This window comes from Equus przewalskii, chromosome 1, assembly GCF_037783145.1.
Source record: "Equus przewalskii isolate Varuska chromosome 1, EquPr2, whole genome shotgun sequence".
Taxonomy (NCBI): Eukaryota; Metazoa; Chordata; class Mammalia; order Perissodactyla; family Equidae; genus Equus; species Equus przewalskii.
Genome location: NC_091831.1, coordinates 1,437,862 through 1,454,238, shown reverse-complemented (window position 1 = coordinate 1,454,238; position 16,377 = coordinate 1,437,862). Strand labels below are relative to the sequence as shown.

Here is a 16,377-nt window from a genome sequence, read left to right as displayed (position 1 = left end):
ACGTTCTGAGGGTGGGGGAAGGAGGCCAACTCGGGCCTGGTGGGCTGAGGCCCCCACTGCAGCCTTATCCTGATAGCAAAGGGTACCAGTGGAGAATTTAAGCAGAGGGGTGAATTGTCCTGTTTGTGTTGGAAACACCCCTGGCTGTGGGGACAGGAGCGTGATGGGGCCGAGAGGCTAGGCAGATGGATGAGAGGACCCAGGCTGAAATGGGACAGGGAGTCAGCCGAAGGGTGAGAAGAACCCGGGGACATGGGCTGGGCATGCTGGGTGCCGCTCCTGGAACTTGGGGACCAGTGTGCCCCTCACCGCAGGGAGGGCGGCTCCTGTCGGCTGGCGATGGGTCTTGGCTGGGAGATGTCTAAGGGCTTGGAGGACATTGGGCTGGAGTCGTGGGTTCGTGGGATGGCCTGGGTGAGGACAGTGCCTTGGTGAGGGTTAGGGAGACTGCGGGAAGGCGGATAGAGGTGACTGGAGGTGTGGGGCCCAGGAAACAGGGCTGGACGGACAGTGGGCAGCACTGGCGAGGTGGGCAGGCCGAGAACCTGAGGGTTGGCCGTGGGCTCGCACGGCTGGGACGGGAGACTTGCCCAGCCTGCTGGCACTGCACAGGGAGAGGGCACACGGTGATGGAGTGGTTGCTGGGTGGGCGGTCATCAGGAGCGCACCCCGAGGAGCCAGGAGTGCGGGGAAGGTGCCCAGGTGTCCTGGGAGCCCCGACAGCACCTTCTACTGCCCTTGGGGGCCGGAGGCTGGGCACCATGGCACCTCCCTGAAGTGGGAGGACAGAATGCCACCCACTGTCCCAGCCTCTCGGGCCAGTGGGAAATTCACAGGTGCTGTGTGAGCTGGAAGGGCCCCGGGGCTGGTGTCCAGCCTCCCGTGAACCAAGGGGCCCCTGCCTCCCCTTCCTGCCCGAGACGCCAGGCTGCAGGCGGGCAGGGAGCCTCCCCCGCTCTGCCCCTCTGTGGTCAGCTCCGAGCCCGGTGTTCCCCTTCACCGAGCACAGGGCATCCCTCTGCTTCGCCCCCTGTGTTAGCCTCATCCTTGTATCTGCTAGCTCCCTGTGGCTGCTGTCACAGATGACCACACGCTGGCTGGCTTGAAGCAACAGAAATTTGTTCTCTTGGTGCTGGAGGCCAGAGCCCGAAATCAAGGTGTCGCAGGGCTGCACTTCCTGCAAGGGCTCCAGGGGAGGGTCCTTCCTGCCTCTTCCAGCTCCTGGGGGCTCCAGGCGTCCCTGGGCCTGTGGCCGTGTCACCCAGTCTTTGTCTCTGTGGTCACATGGCCTCTGCTCGTCAGTGTCGAATCTCCCTGTGCCTCCCTCTTATAAGGACCCGTGATGGCATGTGTGGGCCACCTGGATAATCCAGTGTGATCTGCTCGTCTCAAAAGCTTTAATGCAGTCGCACCTGCAACTCCTTTACCGTCGAAGGTACCATTCCCGGGTCCCAGGGTTGGGACCTGGTGTCTTTGGGGACACCAATTCACCGGCTGCTTCCTCCCATCCATCTGGCACATTTGGGGTCTCGTGTGAGCTCAGGTCCCCCAGCCTCTACCTCGACAGAGGGCCGACTGGGCTCAGGGAGGGGTCAGGTGCTGCTGAAGTGGACTGCAGCCTGATGGGGCTGTGCAGTGATCGAGAAATCCATTGTTCCAGAAGGATTTGCTGCCATGCCAGGGAGGCTGGGCACATGGGCTGTGGGTCCCGGCAGCACCCCAGGGCCATATCCGACTTTCAGCTTCATAATGTTGATCTCTCCTGGGAAATAAGGATATCCATCAGGAAAACCAGCCTGGAAACCCCGCAGCGCTGCTGGCGATGGCGCCCCTCCTGACGGGTTGGCAGGTGCCTGTGCCCGTGCTTCGTGTGGATGCAGTGCTTGCTGGTCAGGTTGGGCTGAGAGCATCCAGATGGGGTTTCCAGGTTTTGACTTTTCTTAAGGGTGTTCTCCTTTTAGAATGGTGCCCTTGAGCACATGCCCCATGCCAGCTTTTCTCTTTCTCCCAACTGTAAATAAAAATGTGCTCTGCTTCTGAAGATGGGTTTTCAGATGACTGCCCGCATTGCTTTCAGAGAATCCAGGTCCTCTGTGAAGCTTGTAATTATTTTGTTCCCGAAGGAAACTAAGGCCTGTAATTCCAAGCCTGCTGCGGGGGCTCAGGCCCAGTCCATCCCACCTCCTCCGGCAGCATCGTGAGCGTCCTCGAGGTGTGGGGCATGGCAGGAGCGGGGACACAGCAGTGCCCAGGGAGACATGCAGGTGTTCCCAGTTGCTGTTCCGGGGGATCAGGTGCCTGGGCATGAGGACTTCTCCCGGCCCGGGGCCAGCTTCAAGCAGCCCCTGCCTGCCTGCGCCTTCCAGGCCAAGTGCTGCCCTGCCCGCTGGCAAGATGCCTTAACCTCTCGGAAGACGCACGCTGCCCAGGTCTGCATTGTTTCCTTGGTCCCCACCACCTGCTCTGAATACTCATCCCTGGCCCCAGCCGGCTTCTGTGCCCCGCACAGGGCACCTGCCCCGAGGTCAGAGGTCCAAGGGCACTCTGGGAGGGCACTCCTACACTGTTGGATTCAGGTAGGATGCCTCTGCTGAGGTGGTGGCCACACACTGCTGGTGACTTGTCTCCTTCGGAGTTGCTGGCCTTGTCCATTCCTTAGCAGCCCTGCAGCGACACCCTGGCCGTCCTGTGACTTTCACATCCAGCCTTACAGGAAGCACAGGTGTCTTACAGGACAAGTGTCTGAGTTGGTTCCCAGCACCTTCCGGAGTGACCTGCCAGCTCTATCCTGACCGTGTGCGTATCACAAGAACTCGTGTGTCTTTTGAACATATTTGACTCCTTTCAATCCATGCAAATTTTATTCTTTTTGATGCTTAAAGTGTCCCATCCTCGGCCAGTTGGCTCTTCGGCTCCTGAGTCCGATGATGGTGGTGGTTTTGGCAGCGGCCTGGCTTTCTGCTGTGACAGGGGATTCTGGCTCGCCATCGGCATTTCCAGCCCAGGCCTGGGGTCGGCTGGGTCCCAGGGAGACGCCTCCTCTCAAGGGAAATGGTATTTAGCGATCCCGCCTCGGCCCGACGGGTGCTCGTTGCTCCTGGGTTCACTGTTGTTTCTCAGTCTTTGCAGTTGACAGACCCAGAAATTAATTTCTTTTAGGAGAAAAGAAATCAGACTTCATACCACTTTCTAATTCAGATTTTTTACTACTTTGACTTTTATATTTGTATCCCTATTCTCTTCTTTTGAAAACTTTAGTTCTTAATGATACCAGCATAATTATAGTCACATGGCACATAATGACATTTTGATCAACGATGGACCGCATATACGATGGTGGTCCCGCAGGATTAGTCCCATTCAGCCCAGGTGTGTGATGGGCTACGCCATCTAGGCTTGTGTAAGTGCATCTGTGTAATGTTCGCACGACGATGAAATCGCCTAACGACACATTTCTCAGAAGGTGTCCCTGTCGTTAGGCAATGTGTGACTGTATTAATTTATATGTAAAAGTTAATATGTGTATAAAATGTCAAGTATGTTACATACCATGTCACATATTTAAGGTGTAACCTGTCAGGCATTTCACGTAGATAGGCTGTCTCTCACACGTGACCGGCTCAGCATAGCAGCTCCATAGGGTCACCGCTGTGACCCGCGGGAAGCCCCAAGGCTTCCTTGCAGGTCCTCCGCCCCTGGGGTCTGGCCCCCAGGGTATACGTCAGATCCCTCTCTCAAAGGCATGGAGACAAGTCTCCCTGTGGTTGTCTTGACCTCAAAATGTAGGGTTGTTTATTCCACTTTACGTTCCACTTGTACAGACTCCTGTCTGTTTTCATTTTGACTTGTGACTTGTAATTCTGTGCGCGTCTCCTTGGGTCCCAAGTTGACTCTGTACAACCAGGGCGGTTTGGAGAAATCTGGCCTCGTCCCGGCTCCTCCGTGCTGACCTTCTCCCTCAGGCCTCCCGTTCTGCCCAGCGTTTGCTTGTCCTCCTGTTTATGACACCAGCAGACACAGATTTGTCCCCCCAACAGAAGCAGCACCACACCGCCGCCCTGCGCCTGGCTGTCCCTCTGACCCCCACCAAGAAGACGGCTCCCAGCCGTACACAGAGACTGGCTCCTTCCTCCTGGCAGAGCCCATGGGCATGCAGCCTGCTCACCAGTGCCCTTGACCGACTCTGGGTTGTTGAGGTCATTGCAGGGTATGAACTGAGGATGTGAGCCCACAGCTTTCTCTGTCCAGCAGGGAGGGGCCTGAATCCTGCAGGCCCCCAGGGACTACAGGGATGCAGGAAGTGGGTGGGTCAGAGACTCTGACCCGAGTGCAGTTGTGGGGGCCGGGGTCTCCAGGGCAGGTAGGCCCCCCTCCCATCGAGCATTCTCCTTGTGCCCCGTCCCTTGGCACCATGTGGCAAAGTCGAGGTGCCCACCTGCTCTGTGCCTGCTGGCCACCCCCTCCTCCAGGTCCCAGCTCGATCTCACCCCCTTGGTGCAGCTCCTTCAGAGCACCTGTATGGCCGCGTCCAGGACAAACCCCCACGGCCAGTACTCTCTCTCTACCCCAGCATCTTTGTTTCCGTCACAGCTCCTTTCATGACCTTCTACTTTATTCTCTGCTGCTCTCTTTGAGGTCTCCCCTTGAGGAGAGTAAGTGCCCGGAAGTAAGGAAGTGCCTGGCACGCAGCAGGAGTTCAGGAATGCACTGGAGGCCTGGCCTGCTGGGGAAGCCGGCCAGGTGAGGGCACTGGGAGCGGCCCCTCCCCAGTGTGAGCACACACCCTGCCCCCTGCCGGGTTCGTGGCACTCTGCGCACTTGGCTGCATCGTCAGGAGTAGGGGGCTGCAGCGCCCCGTCCTGCAGATGAGGAGACTGGTCCTGGGAGGCACGGAGCCAAGGTTTGCTCCCAGGCGGGCTCCCACTGTGTGCCCAGCATCCCAGGGGCTGCGGGGCAGCCCGCTTGGCCTTGGAGAGGCAGAGCAAAATGCCTGACGTGTGTCCACCACCGTCAGCCCCAAGGGAGAGAGGTGATGCTTCCCAGCTGTGGCGGAAATGGCAATCAGAGGGAGGAAGCAGCCCAGGAGGGGAGTCAGGCTCCGGGGCAGATGGGTGGTGGCCATCGGCCCCGTCCTGCCTCCAGGTTAGAACCCTGAGCTGGAGGTTCCACACCTGGGTCTCCACGGCCCCTCACTCGTATCACAAGGCCCTGCCGGGGGTTCTCGGCACTGTCAGTCCTTCCTGACCCACCTGGCCACCCGGGACGGAGGGGAGCAGTGGCTGGGAGAAGGGGCCGCCTGGGCCTCTGGACCAGGGGTTTGGGCCGCATGTCAACCTTCTGCATGTCCCGGGGAGACTTTCCTTCAGACGACAATCTTCCAGCCGCCCACCCCGCAGGAGCCGGTGTTCCTGGGAATCGTCTGCTTTCTGTGGGCAGGACTGTGACCCAAACTCTGAAGGCCTCCAGCCAGCTTACATGATTTCCCCTGGAGACGGGGCTGCACCCCCGTTTCACTGCCCTCGGAACCCCCATACTTGGGCCAGGGTCTCCACCAGCCCTGGTGCAGCCTGGATGCCTGTGGCTAAAGGAACCGGGGGGACCCAGCAGGGCACTTGGGGCCCAGTTCTGTGCTCAGGGGCTACGGCCAGGCTGGTCTAGAGGGTTGAGGGAGTGGCCATGCCTTTGATCCCCCCATGAGCCACGCTGGAGAGACAGAGCTGGGTGGCGCAGTCCCGGATGTGGCTCAGGGAAGGCCGTGTGCTGTGGACTCGGGGCTGGATGTGGGGTTACAGCCCAGGACGTGAGTATGCGTGGCCACTGCACGGCGGGGCCGTCAGTGGTGGATGGGAGGGCTGGGTTGTGTTGGTGGGGGCCCTGCGCACACTCTCCACCTAAGGATGGTGATATCAGCAATGCCAGGCCAGTGCTGCCTCCTTTTGCTTGGTGACACCTGGTGGTTCTGGTTTCTGACTGTGGCTGCTTCGTTTCTTTGCTCATGCACAGCACTTATGTCACCGTTCTCAGAAAGGCTGTGGTTTGTGGAAACAGGCCTGTTAGTTCTGGTCTTGAGCATCGAGAACAGCAGGTCTGGTCGTCTTCCTGGGGCCCAGGGCACTGGCCAGTACCTGCCACCCTCCCCCCTCTGCTCACACAGCCCAGGCCTTGTGCAGGGAGAGGGGAGCCCCCCCAGCCAGACCGCCTCTTCTCAACAATCTCCCAGCCTGTGGAGCGCATCACTGGGGTGCCAGTGACGCAAGGCACAGCAGCCTCAACCAGCCTTTGCTGCGGGGCCCTGGTGGTGGTCTTGGGGCCCAGTGGGGGACACTCCTGGAGGGGGACACTGCTCCCGTGAGGTCAGCCTGGGCCAGCGAGGGGCAGACAGGGAGAAGGGGCTGTCAGAGCCCTGCAGGTGGGCACCGTGGCCTGGGGGCCCTTGGGCGTGGGAGGCAGGGCTGTGCCAGGAGAAACCTGGGGAGGTCTGTCCTCCCAGAGCATGGGGAGGCTGCAGGAGGTGGGGGCCCGTGCAAGGTGGGTGGGGTCCCCCAGGGGCCAGGTGGAGGCTGGTTGTGGTGCCACCTCCGTGGACATGAGGGCACAGAGGGCCTCCAGGCAGGGACTGGGCTGAGTGGTGTGGGGGTGACTCTCAGAGGAGGGAGGTCCCCAGTGGGTCCAAGGAAAGGGGTGAGGAAGCCCCGCTGGGTGGCTGGGTTGGCTCCTGGCCTGCCTGGGAAGCCCCAGGAAAAGCGAGCTTTTCTCTGAACGGCCTCTGCAGTGACCTTGTGCCTTTTCCACAGTGTCCAAGTGGGTGGGTGGGGACAGCAGGGGCTGGGGTGCGCTGGGGGCTGCCCAGGCTGGCTGTGGTCAGGGAACAGGGACCTCCCCGCCCAGAGGGAGGGATGCCCCAAACATCCCGTAACTGCAGAGGTGTGGGGGGTGGGAGCTGCTGGGTGGGAGGAGGGAAGTGAGAGGGCAGGGGTTCTGTCTTACTGTGAGGGACATTTTCGTAGCCTGGTCTGCTGAGAGGAACCCGCAGGGAGATCCCTGGTTCATCTCCACATTTCTAAGGACGCCCGCTGTCCACACGCAGGCCGGCAGAACCAGAGTGCCCAGGCCGTGGGGTTTTCAGAAGCGGGGCCGGCCGGCTGCATCAGGCTGGGAGGTAGGACAGTCCCCGGGTGACGACCAGTCCTGCAGGGGTCTCCTGAGGCGTTTCTCCTGCGGGGGGCGGGGAGGGGGGGAGGGGGGAGTGCCTCGAAGAGCACAGGTGTGGGTATGGAAAGGGGCCTGGGCCAACCGCCTCCTCTCGAGCCTGCCGTGCATTTTTCTGACGAGTGTCGTGGCTGATGGATGTTTAAGGACAGACAGGGGTCGAGCTGTTGATGGGGAGGGCTCAGGCAGCTCCTTGCCTCCCGGGCTGTGTGTTTCTTTGCAGTGAAGTGCAGTCACCTGGGATCTGAGCCCCTTTGAAATCCTGAAACGCTCGATTAAAGGGAGTGGCCTTGGCAGTTGCTGGGCATGGCTGTTCCCCACCTGTGCCAGCAGCTCCGACTGGGGCTGGATGTGATCCCAGCAGACCCGGATGGCTCCCCCCCTCCAGATCTCACTGGCAGCTCCCAACAATTACGGAGGTCTGGGAGGGACCCCCAGTGGGCACGAGGACGTCCAGGGACTGGGCTGCCCGGACCCCTGCCTGGTGTGGGCTGTCTGTCCGCACTTGCAGCTCCCGCTGGATACTGGGCGCCTGTCGTGGAGCTGGACTTAGCACAGCTGCTTTCCCCACAGACGAGAGGCAGACAGGCAGAGAGGAAGACGGGACTTGCAGGAGTGCGTCTGTGTGACAGGCGATGATCCTGGCCAACGTTTCTCGTTTCGGGACTGTTCTTCTCATTCGGAATCTGCTGTCGGCCCTGCAGGGTCAGGGCCTGTCTCTCAGACGTGATGGCCATGGCCTCGACACCTGGTGGAGGCAGGGCTCCTGGGAGGACTGGGTGGGGCCTCCAGCCGGTTCCCTGCATCCATCCGTGGAGAGGCTATCGCCCTCCGAAGCTTCCCTGAGGCGCCTCTGGGGAATCTACTCCTACAACACTGGGCCCCTCACGCTTCCCACCACCCAGCGACATGGGCGGTGTTCTCAGGGACCCTGAGGCAGGGCCTCTGCCTGGCCTGGGAAGGGGCTGCCTCCTAGGGTTGGGACAGAAATCTCTGCCCCTTGGGTGCAGGTAGGGGCAGGGTTTGCTCCAAGTGTCTGCCTTCGCCTGGCTAGGGGGCTGTGGTGCCCATTTGGACACAGCCGGCCCTTTCTGTGGGGAGTGTGGTCCTGGCCAGGGTGGGGGGTTGGGCCTGGACCCAGGCGGCCAGGCGACCTGTTCCTAGGCAGAGGGCCTGTCACCTCGGGGCACCTCACTCCTGGTGCTCAGCCTGCTGTGGTGGGGCCCTCAACCAACAAGGCCTTGGGACTCGTGGGGTCCCCTCTGTGGCCTTTGGGGATGGGCTCCCCGTGGTGACACCTGGGCTCCAGATGTCCATTCTCCAACTCTGTGGTTTCCTAGTTTGTGGCCCTTTGCTCTGACCGCCCTGGACACTCACACAGGCTCCAGACCTGGGCTTGCAGCCTGGCCTTGCAGCTAAGCTGAATGACCGTGGACAGGGTCTGGAGCCCCTCCGAGCCTCAGCCCCTCATCTGTAGAGTGGGGATGGTCATGGCACCCAGGGTTGTCAAAATAGAGTTAACGCTGGGGAAGGTGCTCCCTGCCCCTGGCCCTGACCACCAGGCCTGGTCATCGCTGCCCTCACGTCGCCCCCTCCTGGCCTCTCCTGGGGCCTGCTGGTCGCCCCCGGGGATTCAGGGGTGGGAGGGAGCGAGGATGGGGCTGGCGTCCACCCTGTCCTGAGGGCAACTGCAGAGGGAAAGACACAGTGTCTAGAAGGGCCCGTCTCCAAGGGCTGGCAGTTGGGGTGGTATTTGGCAGGCTCAAACAGTCGCTTCGGGTAGGAGGCGTTTGGGAATTCGAGAGCAGGTTCCAGGATTTCGATTTATGGTTTCGGTCTTTTTTCTGTGCAAAGAGCAAACAGTGTCCCAGGAAACCCTCTGCTGGTGGATACAGCTCAGCCTTGCTCAGAGCCGAGCGTTTGCATAGCCCAGGGCCCCTGGAGTGGGTGGCCAGGTCCCAGCCCCGGCCAGGTTTGCTCTGTGACCCCCCCGACCCCTGTACCAGCAGCTTAGTGGACACCACCGCTCATGCCCAGGGGCTCGCTCTCCCCAGATGTGTGGCCGGGTGGGAAGCTGGCTCCCCCCTGGTGGGCGTATCTGCAGGCCCAGTGCCGCCGCCTCGCTCCTCGCTCTGGACTTAGTAAGGTCTCTCCTGCGCTTGCACAAGGGTCCCACCCCGCCCGCATGCACACCTTGCGTCCTTCGGAGTTGGCTCCAGAACCCCAGCCCTCCATCTGGTGCCAGGTCTGCTTCTTTGGATGGGCCTGGGGCCGGGGTCTGCTCTGGGCAGGGCTGGTGATGACAGAGCTCTGGGGCAGCGGGGAGCCAGGGGGCCAGGAGAGGACTCTGTCCTGCATGCCCCAAGTCCACTCCTGGATGTGGCCAGGGGGTTTCCCTGGAGCCTTGGGGTGATGTCACAAGACAGAGGGCCGGCCCGATGACTGCCTGTGTCTGGAGCGAGTGTGCAGTGCAGTGTGCTGCGGTCACTGTTCTTGCTCCCTTCCTGGTTGTGGAATCTGGCCACTTTGGATGGAGGAGGACGACCGGCAGCTCCCCCTTCCCCACCTCCCAGCCAGGTTGCTCGGCTGGTGGGGTCATTGCTCTCAGACCGAATGTCACTGTGCTGAGCTGAGAGCAGCCGACGGCGGCAGAAACTGGCCTCTTTTCTGAGCCTCCCTGAGCACCTCTGCCCCAGGGCTGTCCTGGGCCCTCAGGAGCCCGACGGTGAGCTCAGGCCTGGACTGGCAGTGTGCCCCAGCCTCTGCGGCACCACAGGGAGGGGCTGTCACCCACGTCCAAGCTGCCCTGTGGCCAGCAGCCTCATGTTGGGAGGTCGGTGCCTTATCCCTGCTCAGGCTCTCACGTGCCCCTACCTGGGGCCAGGCTCATCCTCCATGGACTCAAGCTCCCGCTACTCGCCCTCCAGGCCCTGCACCACCTCTGTCTCCCTCCAGGGCACTGGGTGGGTCCTGGGGCCTCAGGCCATCCACCTGAGCAGCTTGGTGCCGACAGGGCTGGCCTGGGCATCTGACCCCCCGCACTGGGCTGGCGTCGGGGAGCAGGGGCCAGCAGCTGAGCCGTGAGAAGATACGTGGGTTTCTCTGTGCCAGCAGTCTCCTGGATTTTAACAGCTGTATGTGGGAAAAGACTGATTCTAACTTCACATGGTAGTAAGATAGTTTCTTTTCATTTAACTTTAATTTGTATCAGTGTTATATATGTTCACATTTTTAAAGCCCACTAGCAACACAGTGTATAATGAAAGAATGTATCTCCCTATTCCTGAGAGAGAACTTACCTGCTGCTTTTTGTTTCATGATTGTGCAATTTAGGCATTATTTACAGATTTTTTTCCTTTGGAATATGAAGATTTTGCCATCTTATAATTGCCTACTCCCCTGCCACACATACATACAATTTTTGGCTAAATCAAGATCCAGTGTTGATATTAAAAATTGCAGCTTATCCATGTGGATAATTATGAATATGTTTTGTTTTTATTCAACTCTGTTCTCTGCAGGGTTGAATTTGCCTCATTTTTGGCTGCTTAGCTTTATAGCTTATCGCTCGCTTGTCCCCAGCTCTCTAAGAGAAATTGAAATCTCTCAGTGCCTTCCAACACATTAGGTATTTCAGTTCACGATCACAGTGTGAACAAACTTCCCTCAAACGTGGCTTAAAACAAGGCTGGTTTGCTGTTTCTCGTGAGTCTCTGTGCTCCGGGCAGCCGTGTTGGCCGGGCTGAGTGTCCCTGGTGGCTTCTCACCTGTCTGAGGCCTTGGCTGGGGTGGCCGGGACAAGCGGGATGGCCGGCCCCCCACCCCTCATTGTGCACACACACACACACGCTCTCACACACACACCCCTGGGCCCCTCCACCTAGCTGGCTTGGCTTCCTCCTGGTGTGGCGGTCTCAGGACAGCCAGGATTTCATCACGGCAGCTTACGACTTCCAAGGGTGCAGGTGGAAGCTGTCTTAGGATCCGGGCCAGGAGTCAGCCCAGCTTCGCTTCCACCTCCTGTGTTGGTGGAGCGGCTCACAGTGGGGCGACACTTGCCCTCCTGACGGGAGGAGCAGCAGGACTTGTGGCCCTGGGGCTCTGGGCTCCCTCTGTTCTTGGAGCCCCCGTTCCTCTTCCTTCCCTGTCACCTGGGGTCCCCCCCCTTTCCTGTTTCCTGGGCTCCTGGCTCCCTCCCTCTGAGGGCCTCCTGTGGTGTCTCCATCCCCCTGGACCAATGGACGGGGGAGAATGCCGGTGGAGAACACTGCTCCCCTCATTCGTTGGATTTGGGCAGTCAAGAAGCAGGGCTGAGGCCTGGGCTCCATACTAACCTGGGAAAGAATTTTCTTTTCCATGGCCTGCCCCCACAGCCCCTGGGGGATCCCCCAAACCAGGAAGGTGCACCTGGTGAGTGGGGGGCTCTGGGCTGGGTGGGTGTGTCTCCCCAGGGGCATGAGTCACACCCCACTGACAGTTACACACTGGGGTCCTTCCAACTGTGAGTTGAGTGGCTGGAAGGATCCAGAACAGCAGGCCCCCGTTTAGCACCCCTGTGTGCAGGCGCAAGTCTGTGGGGCTTTAGGGCAAGCCCTGTGGTCTGGGCCCTCGAGCCATCAAGGATCCTGCGCCTTCCCCTGGGCAGTCAGGGCCCCTGGTAGATGGGATGGGCACAGGGGGATGCTGGGGTCAGGGGACCTGTGCCAGGAGAGGTGCAGCAGGCTCCGCATGGCCCTGCGTGGGTACCGAGGAAGGCGGGACTCCCCAGATGACGAGGGCCAGTGGGAGCTGGGAGCTCTGGGGTTCCCTGGCAAGCCTCAGAGCCTGAGGGAGATGGCTCAGAAGACCCCCGGCGGGCGCTCTGGCCTGCTGCTTGGACCCCCACCTGTCCCCAGCTCTCAGCCCTGCAGTAACCTCTGCCCTTTCTGCTTCCCCCAAGGTCACCAACAATGAGGGCACAGCTGTTCTCCTGGAGCTTCCGACTTCGGGTGTCCTCTGTGTCCCCCATTCCGTCCGATGGGCCCTGCGTGACTATGGTGGTCAGCCAGGTTCGAGGTCCCCCCAGAGAGGAGCAGGTGTGTCCAGCCGCGAGGACAGAACCTCCAGGAGCACAGCGGTCCCTCTCGGCTGAGTGTATTTATTCTGTGACTCAGAGTCTAGCTTTCCTGGTTTGTGAAGTACCAGGAGCCCAGGACACGTGTGCTGCTGCCACCATGCGTGTTGGGGGCACAGTGTCCAGCCTGGGACCGGTGCGTCGTGGAGGAGCAGGGCCCACCGTCTGGTGTCCTGGCAAGGGCCGGGGCTCGGTGTGAGCTCAGGGCCTCCCTGCAGGTTTCAGAGAAACCAAATTGCACAAGTGGGGCTCTTCCTTCCAAGCCCTGGGGCAGGGGTCTCTGTGCACTTGAGATCGGGCAACCCCCCACGTTCGTCCCAGAGCTTAGGTCCCCCCAGGTGCCCAGCACCCAGCCTCAAGGCCACCTGTCCCCGAGCTGCTAGGAGTTACCTGTACCGTCTGGAGGCGATGAGGGGCTGGCACTTTGAAAACAGACTTAAACATTAAAGGAAAAGACCCTTGCTCTGTTGTTTGTAAGACTGCGTTCCTTTTCCCTTTTTGTTGCTTTAAGACCAAAAAGAAAAAACAAAGAAGAAATTGAGTCTGCTCTTTCTTTGTTTAAATGTGAGAGACAATAAAGAGCATCTGTGTTGGAGCCGCACCTTTTGCTCCCACGTGTGTGTCTGTGTTTCCGCGAGCGAATGGTAGGCCCTGTTGAAGGACACCCCCATGGAATATCAGGGGGCAGCTTTGAAAAGTGGGTCTCTCCTTCCCTGGGAGACGCCAGCACTGCTGCTCATCTTGGGGTGGGGGGAGGCAGTGGTCCCAGCCTCCCCCAGCCTTCCCCAGGCTCCCCCAACCTTCCCCAGCCCCCCCAGCCTTCCCCAGGCTCCCCCAACCTTCCCCAGCCCCCCCAGCCTTCCCCAGGCTCCCCCAACCTTCCCCAGCCCCCTCAGCCTTCCCCCGCCTCCCCCAGCCCCCTCAGCTTCCCCCAGCCCCCTCAGCCTCCCCCAACCTCCTCAGCCTCCCTCTGCCCCCTCAGCCTCCCCCAGCCTTCCCCAGCCTCCCCCAGCCCCCCTCAGCTTCCCCCAGCCTCCCCCAACCTTCCCCAGCCACCCCCAGCCTCCTCCAGCCTTCCCCAGCCGCCCCCAGCCTCCTCCAGCCTTCCCCAGCCGCCCCCAGCCTCCTCCAGCCTTCCCCAGCTCCCACAGCCTCCCACAGCCTCCCTCATGGCTCTAGCTGACTTTCCTGGGTGGGGCAACATGTCAGCAAATGGGACAGTCTTGCCCTCGCTTCCCCCAGGGAGACCCAGTGTCTCCTGTTTCCTGGTTTGCTCAGTGAGAGCCAAGGGACATGTCAGAGTGGACGTGGACGGTGGCGCCTTTGCCTGTTTCTAGTTTTACTAGAACGTTCTGTGTTGTAAGGGTGCCACCACCCCAGCCAGGACTGCATCTGGCCGGGCCCGGAGTGTGTGTGTGGGGAGGATGCCTTCAGGTCCTCTCCAAGACAGAAGAGGGGGTGGACTCCCCTCCCTCAGGGCACCTGTGGTTCTGAGCCCGGCACCTCGGGAGTGGGGGTGGCGGAAGGATGGGGGTTTCACACATTTGTAGCAGCAGAGCCCTTTTCTAGACAGAATCTTAACCAGAAAAAAAAAAAAAAACCCAGGAGGAGCTATTCTGGTCCAGGCCCTTCGACTCTGAGACCCCCAGGGTCCACGGATGGGTGGGGGCACCTTGCGTGAGTCCAGGAGAGCACAGAGGGTGCTTTGGAGGAAGGAAAGGCGGTGCTATCCTTCGCCCCTCAACCCTCCCCCAGAGCCTCTTCCTGCCCCTGCCTCGTGGGTCCCACAGAGCCGAGGCCCCATCTTGGGGCAGGGTGGCCCGGCCTCTGTGTGCCGGCTGGAGGAGCTGTCCAGACCCTCTGAGCTCACAGCGGTCCGGATACTGTCCCCCATCTCAGATGGCAGCTGTGAGGCCTCCGCCCCAGACAGCCCCCTTGGGTGTCCCCACCTTGAGTGCAGGCGTGGCTGCTTGGGGTGACGCCTGGGGTGATGCCTGGATTTGGAGAGGAAGTGCTGAGGCAGAGGGACAGGGCATTCTTTTTAAGCCAGGCATTGCTCAAACAGAGTGGTTGGGACTCAGATCTCCTGAGATGGAGCCACGTGCAGCCCTGGCCTGGGCACTTCCACTCCTGACTGCCTGGCCCAGGGCTCCCACGCAGCCCCTGCTAGTCAGAGCCCAGCCCCCCGGGCCAGGCTCAAGGATGACCACCAGCATGTGGGGGTTTGGATCCAGGCGTCCTTGGCTCTGGGGCCAGGTGGAGGCCCCTGCAGAAGACACAGGGAGGCCCTGCCTTGGGTATCACCCCTGGTCCATCCCAGGCCAGGGCCCTCCTAAAGGCTGGCTTGGGTCCAGCAGGCTGCAGCCCAGCCCTGAGATGACCCTCAGGCCCGTGGGCTCCTGGGTCTGTCCCTGTCACCCGTTGCCACTTCATCCAGTTTGGGGGGCATCCCGCTCTGGGCTTGGGGCCTCCAGCATGTCCACACCCACTTGGTCCCCTCCAGGTGCCTGCTGGCTCGGACGCCCAGGACAGGGTGCACCTCCCAGGATTGCCCTTGCCAACGCCCTCAGGAAGATGGCTGGGCTGGAGCACTGGACAGAGCCCAGTGCTGGCCGTTCTGCTGTGGCCGCCCCAGCTCTCCCCCCATCCCCACCCGCCGGCTGGCGGCCTGGCCCGGGCGAGCAGGAGCAGACAGCAGTTCTAACTGAAGGAAAGGCAGCGGTGGCTTCTTTTTAAGGCTTCGTGACTGCTTCTCTGAGCAGCAAACTAATCACATTTTCTTGTCAGTTTCATGTCATGGTGGCTCACAGGCCAGCTGTGTGACAGGCCCTCCTCCCAGAGGCTGGAGGGCGGGACCCACACCCACCACTGGTCCCTCAAACCTGGGTGGCCGGCCAGCCCCTGGTGACATCTGGGTGCCCCGGTGACGTCCAGCACTCTGCTCCTCCCCTAACCCTGGCCACCCCCCTAGAGGGCCCAGCACAATGGCTGCAGGAAGCAGGTGGGCTTCCTGGGGGAGGCCTCCCTCACTGGGCACTGGTTGGGAAAGGCACAGTGGAGAGGAAGGCCCGTGCCAGGCCGAAGGGGTCAGGAATGGGGTCCTCTCGATAGAGGGGAGGGGCCTCCTCTGGCCCCTCACCCTCACCTTGGGGAGACGACCTGGGCTTGCGATGGTTGGGGGAAAAGCAGAGACCCCGCCTCCAGGCCCAGCTGGGGCTCACTTGATCACCCCAGCGCATGGGGCTAAGCTGCTCTTTGATGGCATGAACCTGGCCCTGGCAGTCAGGCTCCTGGACCCTGTCCCTGTCTGAGCCTGGCAGACCAACGTCCAAGCCCTGCGCACCTCTGGCCTGGTCACCTGCTCCCTGGCGTCTCCCCAGTTCCAGCTCAGCCCCAACCCCTCCCAGCTGCCGTGCTTCCCGCAGGGCCTCACCCTGGGCACCGTGTAACCTGGCTGGGCAGGCAGTGTGAGGCTGGACAGGGACCTGGACCCTGAAGAGGCCTGGGCCTCATGGCAGGGGCCGGGCAGAGGGGATGGGGTGGGGCACTAGCACCCGGACAGCCAGCTCCTGCTCCCCCTCAGGCCCTGAGGCCCCGCACCCCACCGGGCCTCCCCAGTCTCTGCTTCCCCATCAATCACCATGCAGGAACCCGCCCAGCGCGCTCCTGGAAGCGTGCCAGGGGCGCAGGGGGCTGTGGGCATAGCAAACGTAAGGGAGTCCTCACAGTGGGCCGAGCTCTCCATCGCCCTCTGGGCCTGCAAGGCCCTGTAAGCACGAGCTTCTCCAGCTGAGGACACAGAGGCTTGGAGGGCAGCGTGCTGGTCCCCGATCCCATCTGCTGAGTTTAAGCCCTGGACACTCCGGATCCTGCTGGAGGTGGCGTGACACCCCTGCCGAGCCAAGAGCCTAGTTGGTACCTTCACTTTTCTGAAAGGTTTCTTTTCCTCTAATTAAAAAATAACCCCAGTTGGTGGTAGAAAATTAGTAAAATGAAAGCAGAAAAGAAAGTGAAAATCTCCTGCAGTCCCCGTGAGCCCTCTCGTTCTTCCTGGA

At 61.0% G+C, this 16,377-nt stretch overlaps 1 protein-coding gene across 21 annotated transcripts in view; it reads left to right on the top strand.

Moving 5' to 3' along the window:
- The window catches only part of PWWP2B (PWWP domain containing 2B), a 54,243-nt gene that overhangs the window by 15,705 nt on the left and 22,161 nt on the right, over positions 1–16,377 (top strand). For 12 of the 21 annotated variants that reach the window (XM_070631540.1, XM_070631136.1, XM_070632000.1 and 9 more), the window contains one exon: positions 12,149–12,923. The exons of 2 other annotated variants lie outside the window; for them this stretch is intronic. In XM_070631540.1, the coding sequence (XP_070487641.1) occupies positions 12,149–12,162 (14 nt within the window). In that variant the 3' untranslated portion in view covers positions 12,163–12,923. Of the gene's footprint in view, positions 1–7,087; positions 7,160–7,432; positions 10,689–12,148; positions 12,924–16,377 lie in introns of those variants that run through there. 7 more of the 21 variants (XM_070631463.1, XM_070631609.1, XM_070632377.1 and 4 more) reach the window with 3 other exon arrangements.